Below are 16997 nucleotides of genomic sequence, written 5' to 3' on the forward strand. Positions count from 1 at the left end.
GACTGCTGGCAGGGTTCAGTTCATTGTGGGTTGTTGGACTGAGAGCCTCAGTTCCTTGCTGGCTGTTGGCCAGAGGCAGCCCTCAGTTCTTGCCACGTAAACCTTCCTAATATGCTGCTTGCTTTATCAACTTAAACAAGCTGAGAAGGCAATAGTGTTCATCAAGACAGAAGTCACAACCTTTTGTAATCCGATCTCAGAAGTGACATCTCATCACCTTGCCATAAGTTGTTGGTAAGAAGCCATCACCAGGGCCAGCCCACACTCAAGGGGAGATCACACAAGAGCATGAGTGGGAGAAATAGGGATCATTGGAGCCATCTTAAAAACTGCCTCCCACTCCCCACCCCCACCCCTACCACACTCTCTACATCTTTCTTTTCTCACTTTAAGATGAGAAAACAAGACATTTGCTTCCCAGTGTGGCATGAAGTCATTCATTCACTTGCTCATTCATTCAACAAATAATTACTGAGGGCCTGTGTTGTATCAAGCTGTTCTAGATAGACTAAGATTCTTTTCCTCTTGAAGCTTACATTCTAGTGGGTGACAGTAGGGGACAGACAAAAGGAACAAGTATACAAATCGATAAGTGATGGAGAGCTGCTGGGTGCTAATTTAGAGTTGCCAGGGAATACTGCTTAGAGAAGGTACCATTTGAACTTAAACCTGTAGATGAGAAGGGGCCAGCCATGCACACATCTGGGAAAAGAGGTAGCAGAAACAGCATGTACAAAGGCCCTAAGGTTGAATCAAGTGTGATATGATTGAACACATAAAGAAGGCCACTGTAGTTTCAGTTTAATGAGAGAGGGTGAGGGTGATGGGATGTAGTCAGCAGTGGGTAGAGACCAAGGCAAGACTTTGGGTTTCAATCTGCATGAGATGGGAGTCATAGGACAGTTTTGAGCAGGGGAGGGACAGGCTCTTTTTGCATATAAAGGCTCCTTTCTGGTTTCTGTGGAAGGATACACTGCAGGGGGCAAGGATGGCAGAAGGGAGCTCAGGGAAGTGACTGGAGGGGTTGTCTGGGCGAACAATAATGGTGGCTTAGACCAGAGTAAAGACAGATGGAAAACAGAGGTTGGATTTGGGATATATTTCAGAGACAGAGACAACTGGATTCAGCAAAAGACAGGAAGAGTATGCTAGGTGTGAGAAACGATGAATCAAGGCTGACTCCTAGATTTGGGGTAAGCAATGAGGTGGTGCCTCTTATTGGGGAAAGGGATGTTTTAGGGTTAGAATAGGGAGTTCTTTTGTGGCCACATTAGGTTTGAGACGATAGACAGCGAAGTTCACTGCCTAGTCCATTGTCTTCCTGCTCCATCACCCAACACTGTGCTGGCCCAGCTCAAATGAGGGTTGCTGCTGGCTGTGTATCCAGGCTTCCTTCCTCACACTTCTTCCTGGCTGCAATGGGACCCAGTGAGGAGACTGGGGTCCCAGTCAGGGTCCAGTGGTCCAGCATAGAGTGTGGAGGGAATAGTTGATGGGCTCTCAGCATCCCTCCCTTCCTCCTCACCCTCCTGGATTGCCTTCCTTTGTACTGCAGAAGCTGGGGGGAAAAACTACATTTCCCAGACTTCTTTGCAGCTCTGGCTCTGGTTGCAGAACTGATTCTACCAATTAAAAGTGCTTGTGAAAGATTTGGAAGGTAGAAGTGAGGTGACCCCACCCCCCACCGTGTGTGTGTGTGTGTGTGTGTGTGTGTGTGTGTGTGTGTGTGTGTCCTGCTGTATAATATTCATTTTAATTAATTTTATTTTATATTCGTTTTAGTTAATTTTGTGTTCAGCACTCTAGTGGACCTGTCTCCAGCTTTGTGGGTGTTGGGAGGTGTTCTTGAACTTGATAGTTCTGATGGCAGCCTGTTGAATCTCCACCTTTCTCATCGAACAGAGGAAGTAGCTCCTTGGCGGCTCAGCTTTGTGTAGTTTCAGCCTATTTCAGGGCTACCAAAATGTGGTCTCATAGGCCGAATCATCAGCATCACGTGAGAACTTGTTAAAAATGCAATCTTGGGTCCCACCTCCCCCACCCTGCTGAATCAAAAACTCTAGGGTGAGGCCCAGGAAGCTGTGTGTTAGCTAGCTGTGTTCCTGGTGATCTTTTTGCACACTGAAGTTTAAGAAGCCCTGGCCTACAGCCCACTATCTCAGCCCCTCTAACGGTTATAAACTGCTAAATCCTTATATTAAATCCCTTTCTGCTTAATATGCCTAGAGTGGTCTCCACACTGGACTCTGGCTGACAAACTAGAATCAGAGTTCTAGACTTAAACTGTCAGGCTTTCAAACCCAGCTCACTGCTTCACAGTCATGGGGCCAAATTGTAATTTCCAAAGATGGCCACAGTGAGAACTCCCATCCCACATGCTCTTCTGGTATTTTGCCTCTCTACCCTCCAGAGGTGGAGTCTATATCCCATCTCCTTGAACTGGGACAGATCTTTGTGATGGCCTCGATTAGGAGTCCAGAGGATACCAGTGACTTCTGAAGCCTGGTCAGAAAAATGCAATGCATTTTGCTTGCTCTCCTGGGATACTTGCTCTTGGGGAATTTGGCCACCATGCTGTGAGGAAGCCCAAGCAGACTGTGGAGAGGTACTGATGCCCTCCTACCTGTCCCTGCTGAATCCCCAGCCAACAGTTGGCATCAAGTTGGCAACCAGGTGAGTGAGCCACCTTGAAAGTAGATTCCTCAACCTCCAGCTGAGATTCCATAGCTGATGCCACAGGGAGCAGAGATGAGCCGCCTTGCCAAGCCCTGCCCAAATTACAGATTTGGAAACAAAATAAATAACTGCTGTTTTAAGCTCCTAACATTTTGGATAGTTTGTTACACAGAAAAAGCTGATACACCTTGTCTGTCATAACCTTTGTTTGAAAGAAGATAAAAGCTCAGACATTACAGGATTGGTGTGAGACTTACAGGAGATGAGACATGTGCCAGGACATTGAAGTGCTCCATCCATGTTAGTGACTGTTATTCTGGCAGGACTGTCCCTGGGGTGCTAGCCCCAGGATGCCATCTCCTCAGCATCCTTCCCTAGAGATTCCCTCCTCTGTTTTCCATACTTGCAAGATGCCCCACAGAAAATGGCAGCAGTTCCATCGGCAAGCACCCACTGTGCCAGGCACTGTGCTCACAAGATCTCGAATCCTCAAAAACATCCCTTCCGTGGGTGGGTGGGATCATGGAAGGGGGAAGCACATGATCCCATTACAAGTGAGAGAATTGAGAATCAGAGAGGGCAAGTGGCTTATTCAACACCACACAGTTAATTAGTGGCATAGCCTGGTCTGTCTGACTCCAAAACTTCTGACCCCCTACCCCTGACTCCCAGATTAGATGTCCCTTCGGTGCCCACCTCCATCCTGTAGGAGGGAGCCCTTGCTTGTTGGCCGTCCCACAGAGAGATAAAAAATGCACTTGGCAGAAACATGGCAGGACAATTTATTTATTGTGGGTCAGGCAGAGGGGAGAAGCGTGGGGAGGGGTGGGGGCGCAGCTTCTCGTCCACATGCTCCAGGGCTTCCTTCTCCCCCTGTGGCACTCCTTTACCACCTCATGGAAAGCCAAGGTCAGTTGGAGCTGAGGGGAGTGAGTTCAGAGACCAAACAGAGTTATAGGAGCCAGAGAGAAGGCAGGGTCAGAGGGCAAGTGGGCTTGTGGGAGCAAAGGTGAGGGAAAGTCAGAGGTGAAGGGAGGCTCTAAGGTAGGGGGTCAAAAGTAAACTGGGGCTTATTGGCCTGGGGTGCGTTGGGTTCGTGGGTAAAGTCAAAGGCGAGGTGAAGGAGGGCTCATGGAGGTAAAGGTGAGGATTGTGGGGTCAAAGGTGAAGCAGGGCTCTTGGCCAGAGTTGAAGTTGGAAGAGCTCAAGGGGGTAGGAGACAAAGTGGGGTTCAAGGGTCAAAGGTTACAGGTTAGGTGTGAAGTGAAGGTAGTAGGGTCAAAGGACCAGAGGTAAGTCAGGCTTGGAGGTGATGCGGGGTTCTTGGGGACCCAAGGAGGGCTCTAAGGGGTCAAAGTAAGCAGCCTGGGGGGGTAGGGGCAGACATAAAGTGAATGAGGTGACCCTAGGCCACCTCCTCCTCGGCCTCTTCCTCGAATTCTCCTTCCTCGGCTGTGGCGTCCTGGTACTGCTGGTACTCGGACACCAGGTCGTTCATGTTGCTCTCGGCCTCGGTGAACTCCATCTCGTCCATGCCCTCGCCCGTGTACCAGTGCAGGAAGGCCTTGCGCCGGAACATGGCCGTGAACTGCTCCGAGATGCGCTTGAACAGCTCCTGGATGGCCGTGCTGTTGCCGATGAAGGTCGCGGCCATCTTCAGGCCGCGCGGCGGGATGTCGCACACGGCCGTCTTCACGTTGTTGGGGATCCACTCCACGAAGTAGCTGCTGTTCTTGCTCTGCACGCTCAGCATCTGCTCGTCCACCTCCTTCATGGACATGCGGCCCCGGAACACGGCCGCCACCGTCAGGTAGCGGCCGTGGCGGGGGTCGCAGGCGGCCATCATGTTCTTGGCGTCGAACATCTGCTGGGTGAGCTCGGGCACCGTCAGGGCGCGGTACTGCTGGCTGCCCCGGCTGGTCAGCGGGGCGAAGCCGGGCATGAAGAAGTGCAGGCGCGGGAAGGGCACCATGTTCACAGCCAGCTTGCGCAGGTCGGCGTTGAGCTGGCCCGGGAAGCGCAGGCAGGTGGTGACCCCGCTCATGGTGGCTGACACCAGGTGGTTGAGGTCGCCGTAGGTGGGAGTGGTCAGCTTGAGGGTGCGGAAGCAGATGTCGTAAAGGGCCTCGTTGTCAATGCAGTAGGTCTCGTCGGTGTTCTCCACCAGCTGGTGCACGGACAGCGTGGCGTTGTAGGGCTCCACCACGGTGTCCGACACCTTGGGCGAGGGCACCACGCTGAAGGTGTTCATGATCCTGTCGGGGAACTCCTCTCGGATCTTGCTGATGAGCAGCGTGCCCATCCCGGACCCTGTACCACCGCCCAGCGAGTGGGTCAGCTGGAAGCCCTGCAGGCAGTCACAGCTCTCAGCCTCCTTCCGGACCACGTCCAGGACAGCGTCCACCAGCTCCGCGCCCTCTGTGTAGTGGCCTTTGGCCCAGTTGTTGCCGGCTCCGGACTGGCCTGAAAAGGGAAGGGGACACATAGGCAGTTGTGGGGAGAGCCCATCCCCAGCCATCCAAGTAGATGAATAATAATCATAGAATTATTATTACATATAATATAAATTATTATAATTTTGTTATTATTAATCATTCTGTTTGCTTCCATCTTTGACTCCTTCACCCAGCAGCTGTTCCCTCCACCTTGCACATCTTTCCTCCCTTCAATGCCCTTTGGTCAGTTCAAGTCCTACTCATCATTTAGGCTACAGATATTAATAATAACAATGATAATGAAAACAACAACAAATGCTTATTTACCTTTTCTTCTGTGCTAGGGATTGTTCTAAATTTTTTACACATATTAATGGCTTTAAGCTTCACAATCCTGCAAAACAGACCTTATTATAATCCCTGTTTTAAAGATGAGGAGACAGGTACAGAGAGACTCAGGAGCTCACCCAAAGTCACCTAGCTGAGAGGATCAGTGCCTGAGTTTTACTTATTTATATTCTCATCCCACCTCCCTCCACCTGGATATCAGGTTGGTGGGGGGAGGGGGTGCAGAAAGCTTTGTCTGTTTTGTTCTCAGCTGTATCCCCAGGGGATACAGTAGGGCCTGGTATGCAGTAGGTGCTCAATAAATATTTGTCCAATGCATGAAGTGGAAGAACTAGGATTTGCATTAAAGCAGTCTGGCTTTGGTCAATACTGTTAAATTAAAATGCCACCTCCTTCAGGAAGGCTTCCCTACCTACACCCACCCTGCTGTATCAGATGCATCTCCCATCACAATGCTGACTGCCCTGCCGGCCTTCCCCACTGGGCTGTGGGGCCCCACCGTCGCCATTGAGTTTCTGATGATAGGTGGAAAAATTTTGCCAAGCGCTTGGAAGTGAAAGGAATGAGGGGCCTTCCCTGATTGTGCTTTCTGCCCAGGACTCACCAAACACGAAGTTGTCAGGCCGAAAGATTTGGCCAAAGGGGCCAGAGCGGACTGAGTCCATGGTGCCTGGCTCCAGGTCCACCAGCACAGCTCTGGGTACATAATTTCCTCCTGCAGGGAAGCAGATGGAGGGCAGCTGGGGTAAGAGCCAGGAACCAGCATGCTGTCCCCTCCCACTGCCTCTCCATCCCCACTCCCGCAGGCACCCCTATGCCTACCTGTGGCCTCATTGTAGTACACGTTGATTCTCTCCAGCTGCAGGTCACTGTCCCCATGGTATGTTCCCGTGGGGTCTATGCCATGCTCATCACTGATCACCTCCCAGAACTAGAGGGATGGTGGTGGTAGTGGTAAGAACCAAGAGAGGGGGAGCAGGGGTCCAGGCCTGCCCCGGGCTTCCATCTTCTGGACTCAGGACCCCCAATCACTTCCCTGGCTGCCACCTATACCCCAGCAAGGTGAATGGGGTACCGAGAGGCATGGTGTGGAGGCAAGGATGAAACAGCAAGAAGGGAGAGGTGGGGGCGGGGTGAAGCAGTCATCACCCCAGGCAAGCCGGCTCCTGTCACTTCGGTGGGGCTGCAGCCGGTGGGGAGGGGCTGGGTCTCTTTGTGCGTGTGCAGGGGACAGTGGGCCAGCTGTGAAGCCAGCTGTGGCCAGCGGACAAAAAACTGGGCCCCAACCCCCATCAGCCTCTTTGTTCCCAACCTGGCCCGGCCCCGGCGTCCCCTTCCCCACCGTCCCTGGGGCGCTCGCCTCCTGACGACCCCGTCCCCCAAAAGGCCCAAGATCGGGTAACTCTGCGGAGCTCTAGGACCTGCTCCGCTCCTCTCGGCCGCCTCCCGGGGCCCCGTCCCCCGCGCACCTTGGCCCCGATCTGGTTGCCGCACTGGCCCGCCTGCAGGTGCACGATCTCGCGCATGGCAGAGGCACTGCGTGGACGCGGCGGCAGTGTCTCTGAAGCTGGGAGCTGCGGTGGCGGGGCAGGAGGTGGACGCAGTGGCGGTGGCAGCGACGAAGCAAGGTCCCTGCGCCCCCGGGGCGCCTCTATAAAAGCGGGCGGGTCCGCGTCACCGCGGTCACCGCCCGCTCCGCCCCCTGGTCCCGCCCCAGCACGGAGGGGGCCGCGGTGGAGGGAGCTCCCTCCCCAGCGGCCTGGGGACCTCCCGGGACACGCGCTGGGGTTCGCCAGGGCCCCTTGCGCCCCCACCTCGGACCGTGGCGGGGAGGCTCATTAGGCACTATCAGCACCATTTCCCCCGGGTTTTGCAGAGATTGGGCGGGGGAAGGAAGAGGCCCGGTAAACTCGCAGCGAGGAGATCCTGCATCCCCACTCCCGGGCGGCCCTGTCTCAGTTTATTTGCCCACAGCCTCCCTCTACATTCCGTCTATGTACCATTCGCCAGAACCCTTGTATTACCGGGAGGGCTCCCAGTAGGGTCGAGCTGGGGGCTCTGGAGTTGCGATCTGTTTCTTTGGGGGGGGGGGGGCGATCCGTTCCTGGAGGACTTGTCTTGAAGCTGTGCAGTCAGTAAAACCACAATGTTCCTTCCAGGTTTCACTGGGGGATGCTTTGGAAGCTGATGGAGGTTTGGGAGATCCATGCGCTCCCCCTGGACACTCCTTTTGGGCTTTGGGTTCGTCGCAGGTGGGGTCACCCCAGCCTTGCCTGGGTGGAACATCAAGATTTAAGATTTATAGCCAGATTTCACATTAGGGGGGATAGTGAGCATCCAAGAGCTGCATTGCTCCCCCCACATCAGCACCTCTCTGCTCTAATGTTACGATTTATTGCAAGCCATCACCCTACCTTCCCATTTCTTATTGGCCATATGACTTTGCACTGGCAGCTTTGTCTCTCTGTGGCTGAATTTACCCATTGGCGAGAAGGGGCAGTCAGGAATGCCCACCCTCCAGTCCGGTTGGGAGGGTACAATAAGGTGGCCCAGTTAACAATGAGGTAGCCCCAATTTCCCCTCGCACAGAGTAAACAATAAATTGTAGCTATTTGTATTACAATTATTATCAAGGGCTGAACAAGACTTCCTGTCCTGTCCCTCAAGTCAAGGCCAGACCTCTTGGGATCACTTTCAGCTGGCAGCCTCCAGTTCTGCCATCTCAGAAAACTCCTCCTCACCTCCAGGGCTTCTGGCTATTGTGGGGTGGGACCTCAGCTGTATGGCTGGGACCTCACATTCGACACTGGCCTCTAGTTTTGACCAGTGGTCTCAACCAGGGGCGATTCTGCCCTCCAGGGGCCACTTGGCAATATCTGAAACAGTTTGGTTGTCATGCCTGGATGGAGATGGTGTATGCGCTAATGGCATGCCGTGGGTGGATGGTGCTCAATATTCTACAGTGCACAGGACAGTCCTCCCCCACCACAAAGACTTATATGGCCCCAAGTGTCAGTAGTGCTGAGGGCTGATAAGCCCTGTGTTAATTATTTGGGGACAAAATTTGAGTGAGACCCCCTAGCTCACACTGGACTCCAGAATAAGTTCCTGATGGGTCAGATGGTATAAGCCAGAGTGACCCTCAGCGTTGGAGTCACCTCCTTTCTCTGTCCCACTCAGGTTGTGTATGTAAATGAGTGCAGGACCAGGATCTCAGTGTCAGATGGCTATGGAATGCAGAGCCCTTGCAGCCAAGAATTATCGGACCCCAGATGTCAATGCCAGCGCCCAGGTAGAGAAACCCTGATTTGGACTTGGGAGAATTGTTAGACATTGACTGATTTCCCAAGCAGTCAGATGAGGCCCTATTGGCCCCGCACTCCCACCTCCTACCAGTGTCAGATCTGCAATCGAGTCAGGTTGGCCTCAGCAGAAAGGCCTCAAAAAGCAGGGGTTGGGCTCCTGATTTTGAAATGGAAAACAGAAAACAAAAAAAAAACAAAAAAGCAACCAATAACCCATTATTAAATACCAGGTTAAATTTACTTCCTTGATACGAGCAGGAAGAATGAGAAAGTGGCTGTTGTGTGTTTCAGAGAGAAATCAGGCATCAGCACTTGGGGAACACTCGAGGCGAGGGAATTCATGGAGACTCAGAACATCCTCCTCATGAAATTGACAGGCTTATCTTTATGAGATCCACAAAATGAGGGCAAAGCTTGCTTCCTACTTGTGTGTGATCTGTCTGCCATGTGGGGTCCACACTGCCACCCCACCTGTGCTGATATACACCTCAACCCTCAGTTTCCCCCAGAGGGCAGAGGGAGTCTGTTTTGCCTATTATTAAAGATATTATAGTCACATTTAGGCCACATTCTATGCTAAGTGCTTTGAGTATATCTGCTTGTTTATGTCTTATCTCATAAAACCACAACCCTAGGAGGCAGGTGCTGTTTACATGCCCATTTTACAGATGAGAAAATGGAGGCCCCAGGAGTATCTCACCCAGTGTCACACACAGTTGAGGCTGGGATAGAGCCATTACACTGCAGCTTCAAGGACCCTGTTCCTTTATCACAACAGAAGCTGTAGTTACTTTGTTATTTAGTCTTAAAATAAATAAATAAAGGCTGGCAGTCAAATGGGTTGTCTTTCAGGAAACAGTGTTGCTGGGTTGCTGGTGTGAAAGCAGCTGTGTGACTGTCACGTGCTCCATGGCCTTGGCCTCTGTGTCATTGTCTGTCCACCCTGGTGCCCAGTGCTCTGGGCTGGCTTCCATGTGTGTGAGCCAATTTCACCACCAGAGTCTGTGCTCTCTTTGTCCATTGGGCCTGTGGGTCATTGGCTCCTTCCCAGAGGGTCCCCTGGTCATCAGCTCCTCCTGACACTTCACTGCCCACTGACTTAAGACCTACACCTCAGCTGGGTATGATTTCCCTTCCCCCAGCCCCGGGTGGAACCCAGCCCTGGGCATGGACCCAGCCTGGCACAGGCCCTCTCCAGCTGCAGGGAGGGGGAGACAGAGGGTTCTGGAAGCTGTCATTCTGGGACAGGGATGCTGAATGAGCCTTAAGAGGAGACAGGCCCTCCCCATTCTTGTCCTCCCAACTCCAGGGGCACACACACAAGCTCAATGGAAGTCGTGCTTGGCACTGCTGGCACCAAGCATGGGATGGGGAATGGGGGACAATGGAGCGTTCTCCAACTGCCGGGTGTGTGGCCCACCTCCAGCCAACACTCACCATCAGATACACCATGGTGTACATCCCAAAAGAGGTGTGCTCAGGATAGAAGGATTTCGTGAGAGATGGGCAGGGGTACGGCTGACATCAGCTGGGGCTAGTGCGGGGAAGGAACACTTCCTGGGTTCCCCTCACCACGCACTCACTCGCCTGGCATCAAGGATGTCTTCAGGGTGTCTGGTGCAGGTGTAGTTGGTGACATAGCTGCTCTCACAGTTGAAGGAGGAAGCCAGGTTGGGCAGGCACATGGCCAGGAAGTGGGGGCTCAGGTGACTGGTGATCTTCTTGGCCATGCTGGTCAGGGAGAAGCTGGCTATGCCGCCAAACATGAAGTCGCCCAGTTGCTTAGAGACCATGACCATGTAGGTGCTGCTCATGAAGGCCTGTGAGCGCAGCTGCAGGGCCTGGACATACATCCTCTCTCCCAGGTTGATCTGCGGGGTGGGAGTGGAGCAGGCAGGGATTACTGCTGGGGGCAGGGGGCAATAAGAGTAGGAAATCTTCAACATCTTTTCCCAAACAGTTCACATAACATTTCATATGGAAAGGAGGGTGTGGTTTCCCACTAAACCAGGTAAAAAGGTGGGGCTTCTCATTTCATCTCACACACACACACACACACACACACACACACACACACACACACACACTCGTGCATGGGGGCTTGTCTCACAACTGTGCCTGAAATGGGCAGGATTTCCTATTTCACTGAAGCAAGGGGTATGGCTTAACATTTCACCAAGAAAAAAGGTGGGATATCTCCCTATTGTATGTCAGACGCGAGCAGGAGTCCCACATCTGAAAGGGGTGGGACTTCCTGTTACACCAGGCAAAGGGATAGAGTGGCACCTATTTTATGTTAGACATCGGCAGGATTTCCTGTCCCATATCTGAAAGGGGCAGGATTTCCTGTTATACCAGGAAAAGAGGTGGGACATCTTCCTAATTTATGTCAGACATTGGCAGGATTTTCTTGCATATGTGAAAGGGACAGGATTTCCCATTCTACCAGGAAAAAAAAGATAGACTTCCTCCCGAATGCCTGAAAATGGTGGGACTTCCCTTTTCAGCAGAAAAATGAGGCAGGGTGTTTCCTCTGTGTTTGAAAGGGGGAGATGTCCCAACTACCCCAAAAGGGGCAGGACTGCTACCGGCTTTATGCATATAAGGGATGGGGCTTCCCTCTTCACTGTGGGAAACGGGATGAACTTCCTTTGTTCCATGCCTACATTAAAGAGGCTGATGTTTCCTCTATTCAATGTCAACAAGCTGTGAGCCTTACCTTTCCTCAAGGAAAGAATTTCCTCTATGCCATCGAGTAGTGAGATTTCCCATTTTACTAGGAATGGGGGGGGGTCCCCACTTTGCCAGAAAAGATGGTGAAGTCTGCCCGTGGCGGGTCATCGCTGCATGGGGTGAAAGTGACCCGCCCATTACTGTGAAGATGGAGATGAAGAAGGCCATAGTGATGAGTGCTCAGTCCTCAGTGATGCAACGAGTCACCAAGTGTATTTGATGATGGTGTCATTGCAAAAGAAGCTCCAGATGTGGGGCACTAGTGGCCCATTCTCACTTAGCACAGTGGGGGTGCTGACTGCAGGGGGTGGAGGAGACCCCACTCAAGGATGGCTCACCTGTGGCTTATTCTCCTTTGGCCTTCTGGGAAGTCTATCTTCCCTGTGTCTCCACAACGTGGACATGGTGGGAGGGTGGGAAAGAGGATGGTCTGGCCAGAAGTCCAGAGGAGGACAGAGCCCCAGGGACCCATTATGGGAGGGGGTACTGTGAATGAGGCGGGTAAAGTGTTAGGATATTGAGGATATATACAAAGGTGTGAGGGTTCACTTTTTCTGTACGTGTATGTGTCCTAATATATGAATATATGTGTGGGTGATTGTGGCTGTGCATGTCTTTGCATCTGTGAATGTGTATGTGTGCTTATGGCTATCTATATCTATGTCACCTGCTACATGAGTGTGTCTCTGAGCATGTACGTTTCCTGGTTTGGACATATGAATGTATGTAGATGTATGTTTCCTGGTGTATTTCTATGTAGCTGTGAGTTGGTGTGAATCTTCTCGTGTGTCTCTTTTGGTGTGTATGAGTCTCGATGTCTTTACTGTACCAGGTATGATCAAACAACATGGTGAATGTTTAAATTTAAAAAATTTATTACAGTAAAATACACATTGCCATTAATCTCCCTCAAAATACTCTCCCTCACTTCGAACACATTTATCCCATGGTTCTTACCACTTTCGGAAGTGATTCTGGAAATCCTCTTTTGTGAGTGTCTTTACTTGTGCTGTCATGGCTGCCTCGATGTCTTGAATCAATTCAAAATGTTTACCTTTCATGGTCATTTTCAGTTTGGGGAAGAGCCAGAACTCGCACAGTGCCAGATCCGATGAATAAGGTGGATGAGGACACACTGTAAAGTTTTTGTTGAACATAAATTGCTGCATTAAAAGTTATATATGATACAGAGCCTTTCCGTTTTTATCACAAAATATGGTGAATGCTGCTGCCGAGTGCCATCCAATGGAGAGTCAGGGATCTTCAATAAAGGAAGCAGCGCATTGAACCTTAGTAACAGTGTGTGACAAGTTTCAACTTGTTCAGTGTAGTCAGTCGAGTGTGAGCTATGGTTAAAAGGAGGTGTGTTTTAAAGTGTGCTATAAATCATCCTCCATCATGACAATGCTCCATGTTACACATCGCTTCAGTTATATGACAATTTCTGTCAAATAAAAACATTACAGTGTGTTCTCATCCACCTTATTCACTGGATCTGGTACCGTGCGACTTCTGGCTCTTCCTCAAAGTCAAAATGATTCAGGATATCGAAGTAGCCACGACAGCACAACTAAATACACTCACGAAAGAGGACTTCCAGAACTGCTTCAGAAAGTGGCAAGAACGATGGGATAAGTATGTTTGAAATGAGGGGGAGTATTTTGAGGGGGATTAATGGCAATGTGGTTTTTACCGTAATATATTAAAAAAATTTAAACATTCACCGTATTGTTTGATCACACCTCGTATGTGACTATGTGTTTTTGGAGGCATATGTATGTGGTATGTCTTGGCATGTGTGCCTGTGTGCTTGGGGAGTACATGAATGCAGATGTGTGTGTCTTGGGATGTGCACATATCATGCATCATATATATGTGTAGTGTGAATAGGTGTGAATAGGTGTTGTGGTGCATATGGGTGCCTGTGTGGGTGTGTGTGATCCTGTCTAGAGTCTGTGTGTGTGAGAGGATGCATGTGTATCCATGGATGTGTGTGTTTGTGTGTGTGTATGTGTGTGTGTGTCTATATCTGGGTTCTCTGTGTGTTTTCATGCCTATGGCTCTGTAACCGACTGAGCTAGGAGATATTGGTGTGGGTGTTGTGTGCGAGCAGGACCTAGAGCCCCTCATCTAGCACTGCCTGAATTCAGGAAGGGCAGGGGGGTCTATCTCCAGTAGGTGCCAGGCTCTCTGTCAGGCCTGCCCACTCTATGAACATGCCTCCAGGCCTCCCACCCTTCTTTTGACCCTGTCATTCAGTTGCCCACTGAAGTCTGGTGGAGCTAGGTAGCTGGAACGCAGCCTCTCAGAGCCCCCACTTCCCTTCCTGGGCTGGGAGGGCAAAGCTAATGTCCCAGCCTGGCCCAATGAGGGGGCTCTAGTCACTGGCTTTGCCCACTAGGGAGTTGGGGGGCTGGCATATGCACAGATATATGCATACACAGAGTCTGATATACATAATACAACCACAGAGTCTAACCCAGACATATGAGTACAGATTCTGATATACACACATAGACACAATATAACAATATATTCACAATATACATAGGCCCATATGGACCCAGACACACGCCTGGATACACAAATACCATTGGATCCACCCCCCCAACCCAGATGAATAGTCACAGGTCCCAAGCGCATGCGTGGAAGTCACTCATAATAAGCACACCTTCCCCAACACAATACAACACAACACACAACACAGAGACCCAAGAGACACAAACATACAATACACAGTCGCAGATACGCTCTACACCCAGAATCCAGTACAGATACAGACAGACACACACACAGGCACACACATAGAAACACATGCACACACAGATATAAATACAACACAGACACTCCCAGACACACAGATAGACCCATATGCACAACTCAAAGACATACAGCAAATAAAATCATATAAAAGGCTGAAAAAATAAATGGTTGAAGGGAGAAGATAAAGTCATGAAAGACTGAAAAAATAAAAAAACGAAAAACAGAAAAAAAACGCATACAGCCAGATACTGACTCCAGCATCCAGAGTCAGGAAGACAGGTAAATACACAAGTCACACTTGTGGAGAGTCCCTTTCTCCCTATTCATATAGACAGATATTGACCCAGACATCCCAGAAATATGCTGATGAACACACGGATGTGAAGATACACGGGCCAACTACACTCACTAGGGCCCCCAGTCTAACCACCCTCAGATAAAGGCAGACAGGCAGACATACCCCTCCACCGCCTCTTGGGTGTCTGGATGTGAGGCTCAAGACTGGTGGGAAGGGTGCTCACCCAGCAGCAGACAGAACATGTCCAAAGCCACCAACATTTTGGCGGTGCAGGAGTGCGTCAGCGGATGGGACAGGAATGACCTGCGTGGGGCCCGCGCCACAGACACTGGTACGGGACAACCAGCTTGGGCAAGGCCATGATGATATGTAGTAAATTTATTGAGTCCATGGGGGGTCGACAGGGTGGGCGCGCCCACCCGGACCGGTATTAGAGCTCGTGAGCCTGGGGGGTCACAGCGGGGAGAGGCAGGCCTGGTTGATGAAGACCACAGCGCGCAGGGACAGGGTCCCATTGTAGGGCGACCTTAGACGGCCAAGCGGGGGAGGGCATCCCGAGGAAGGACGGTGCCGGGGAAACTGAGGCTTCTCTTGCTCCTTAGGGAGGAGTCCCCATCCCCCACCAGGGACTTGACAGTGTTGAGGTAGGGTCTTTATAGTGTGGGTGGGGCCTGGACGAAGATAGGGCGGCACAAAAGGGGCGGGGCCTAAAGGAATAAGACAAAATGGTCAGACCCACAGGCCTCAAAGTCCCCAGGGAGGTCAGACTACGGATGGGGATGCACTGAATGCTTGGACTAGGAAGGGGCGCAGAGCTATGGAAAGGTGGAACCCAAGAAAGGAGCGAGGATTTTAGATAGGAGACAATAGAAGGGCGTAGCGTGGGGAGAAGGTGGTGTTGGATTAAGAAAGGTAGAAAAGTGGGTGGGGCGGGAGAGTGGGCAAGACCTGAGGCTGATGGCTGGGGAGTGGGCAAGACCTGGGCAGGTAATTGCAGGGAAGTGGGTGTGGCCTAGGGAGAATGACAGGGAAGTGGGCAGCTTTGGGTGGCTGATGGCTGGGGAACTGGGCGGGACCCAGGGAGAAAGTCCCGGGAAGTGAGCGGGACCTGGAGTGGGTGGGGCCTGGGAAGCTGATGGTAGGGAGTGGGCGGGGTCTAGGGAGATTGACGGGGGTGTGGTTGGGGCTGGGGAGCTAGCAGGGTTTGAGAGACCCGGGTCAGCCCTGGAAGGGGCGGACCCACCTTTTTCAAGGTTCTGAGGGTCACAGTCTCGTGATAATCCTGCTGGTCCCGCAGTCTCCTTGAATAGGCATTCCACATCTTGGGCCATTCCCTGGTGGTCATCTGCTGGCTGAGAGCCATGGATAAGCGGGCGAGAACCTTTCCCTCTGTCAACAGTCGCCCCGCCGGGTGCCCTCGCCGCGTTTCATTGGTCGGGCATCGACCAATGGGAATCCGTCTCCGGGTTCACCGTCTTCCGCGGTCCCAGCAGCATCCGCCAGGACCCGCTTGGGCGCGGAGCTGCTTGGAGTGGGGGCTGGTGAGGGTTTTCCATCCCACTCCTGCTAAGGCCCTACCTGATCCGGCTTCCGCCGACTGTCTCCCCACTCCCTCGTCGCCATACTCTTTCCTCTGCGGGCTTTGCTTTTGAGGTGGAAGACCTAAAGCACCTTTTCCTTTCAGCTCCTCTCTCCACTAACTCTGTGTAGCTCTGTACTGAGATGTTTGGTCCACCAGGTGGCGCCCGCGGCCTACACCCAGAGCTTCCTCGAGGGAGGGACAGGCCCCCAGAAGGAGAGCCTCGGTCCCCTCTCGGAGGTGGTGGGGTTTTGAGCAGTTTGAAGGATGGAGACTGGGTCTCCACTGGGGGAGAGGCCTGGGCTCGTTTGGTTGTAGTGCCTTGTGTTTTGTTTCAAGTGTGTCTTGCTGGTCTCTCCAGGTCTGCCTGCATACGAGTGTGATTTCTATGCCTTTGGTTGTCTCAGGGTGTCTGATATTATGTGTCCCTGATTGCCTACCCCAGAGTATTTGAGTCTCTCTGAGGCTGTGTGTTAGTGGGTATGTGTGACCATGGCCACGGGTGTGTCCTTCTGTGTGCTGGTGGCTAGCTTGGGTGACAGATCTTGTGTATCTGATTGTGTCTCTGGGCGTCTGTCTCAGTGCGTGACTGCGTATGTCTGTGTGGTGTATCCCCAAGTCTGTTTTGGTATGTGTGTCTTTGTGTGTGTGACTGTTCTGTTCTCCGTGTGCTTGATGGTATATGCCTGAAATGAAAAGAAACATCTATTGTGTCCCTCTGTGTGTCCTTGTGTGTGCCTTTGGTATGTGTCTCAATGTGTGTGTGTGTGTGTGTGAGAGAGAGAGAGAGAGAGAGAGAGACAGACAGAGAGACAGAGAGAGAGAGAAAGAGAGAGAGAATGTGTATGTCTGTGTGGTGT

The 16997-nt window shown here is 51.7% G+C and overlaps 2 protein-coding genes across 2 annotated transcripts; both read right to left on the bottom strand.

Annotated features, from left to right (window-relative positions):
* Positions 1 to 3442: 3442 nt before the first annotated feature.
* Positions 3443 to 7582, bottom strand: TUBB4A (tubulin beta 4A class IVa). Its single transcript, XM_019710773.3, has 5 exons — positions 7484 to 7582; positions 6929 to 7110; positions 6282 to 6390; positions 6064 to 6174; positions 3443 to 5139 (listed from the first exon to the last, which is right to left on the bottom strand). The coding sequence occupies exons 2-5, from the start codon at positions 6983 to 6985 to the stop codon at positions 4082 to 4084; spliced, it is 1335 nt and encodes a 444-aa protein (XP_019566332.1). The 5' UTR covers positions 6986 to 7110; positions 7484 to 7582; the 3' UTR covers positions 3443 to 4081.
* Positions 7583 to 8995: 1413 nt separating this feature from the next.
* LOC109434075 (phospholipid phosphatase 1-like) lies at positions 8996 to 16240 on the bottom strand. The gene is made up of 2 exons (XM_019710763.3): positions 15802 to 16240; positions 8996 to 10635 (listed from the first exon to the last, which is right to left on the bottom strand). The coding sequence occupies exons 1-2, from the start codon at positions 15919 to 15921 to the stop codon at positions 10333 to 10335; spliced, it is 423 nt and encodes a 140-aa protein (XP_019566322.2). The 5' UTR covers positions 15922 to 16240; the 3' UTR covers positions 8996 to 10332.
* Positions 16241 to 16997: the final 757 nt, after the last annotated feature.

The sequence above is a fragment of the Rhinolophus sinicus genome, chromosome 15 (assembly GCF_057876585.1).
Source record: "Rhinolophus sinicus isolate RSI-liver-muscle chromosome 15, RSI-T2T, whole genome shotgun sequence".
Lineage (NCBI taxonomy): Eukaryota > Metazoa > Chordata > Mammalia > Chiroptera > Rhinolophidae > Rhinolophus > Rhinolophus sinicus.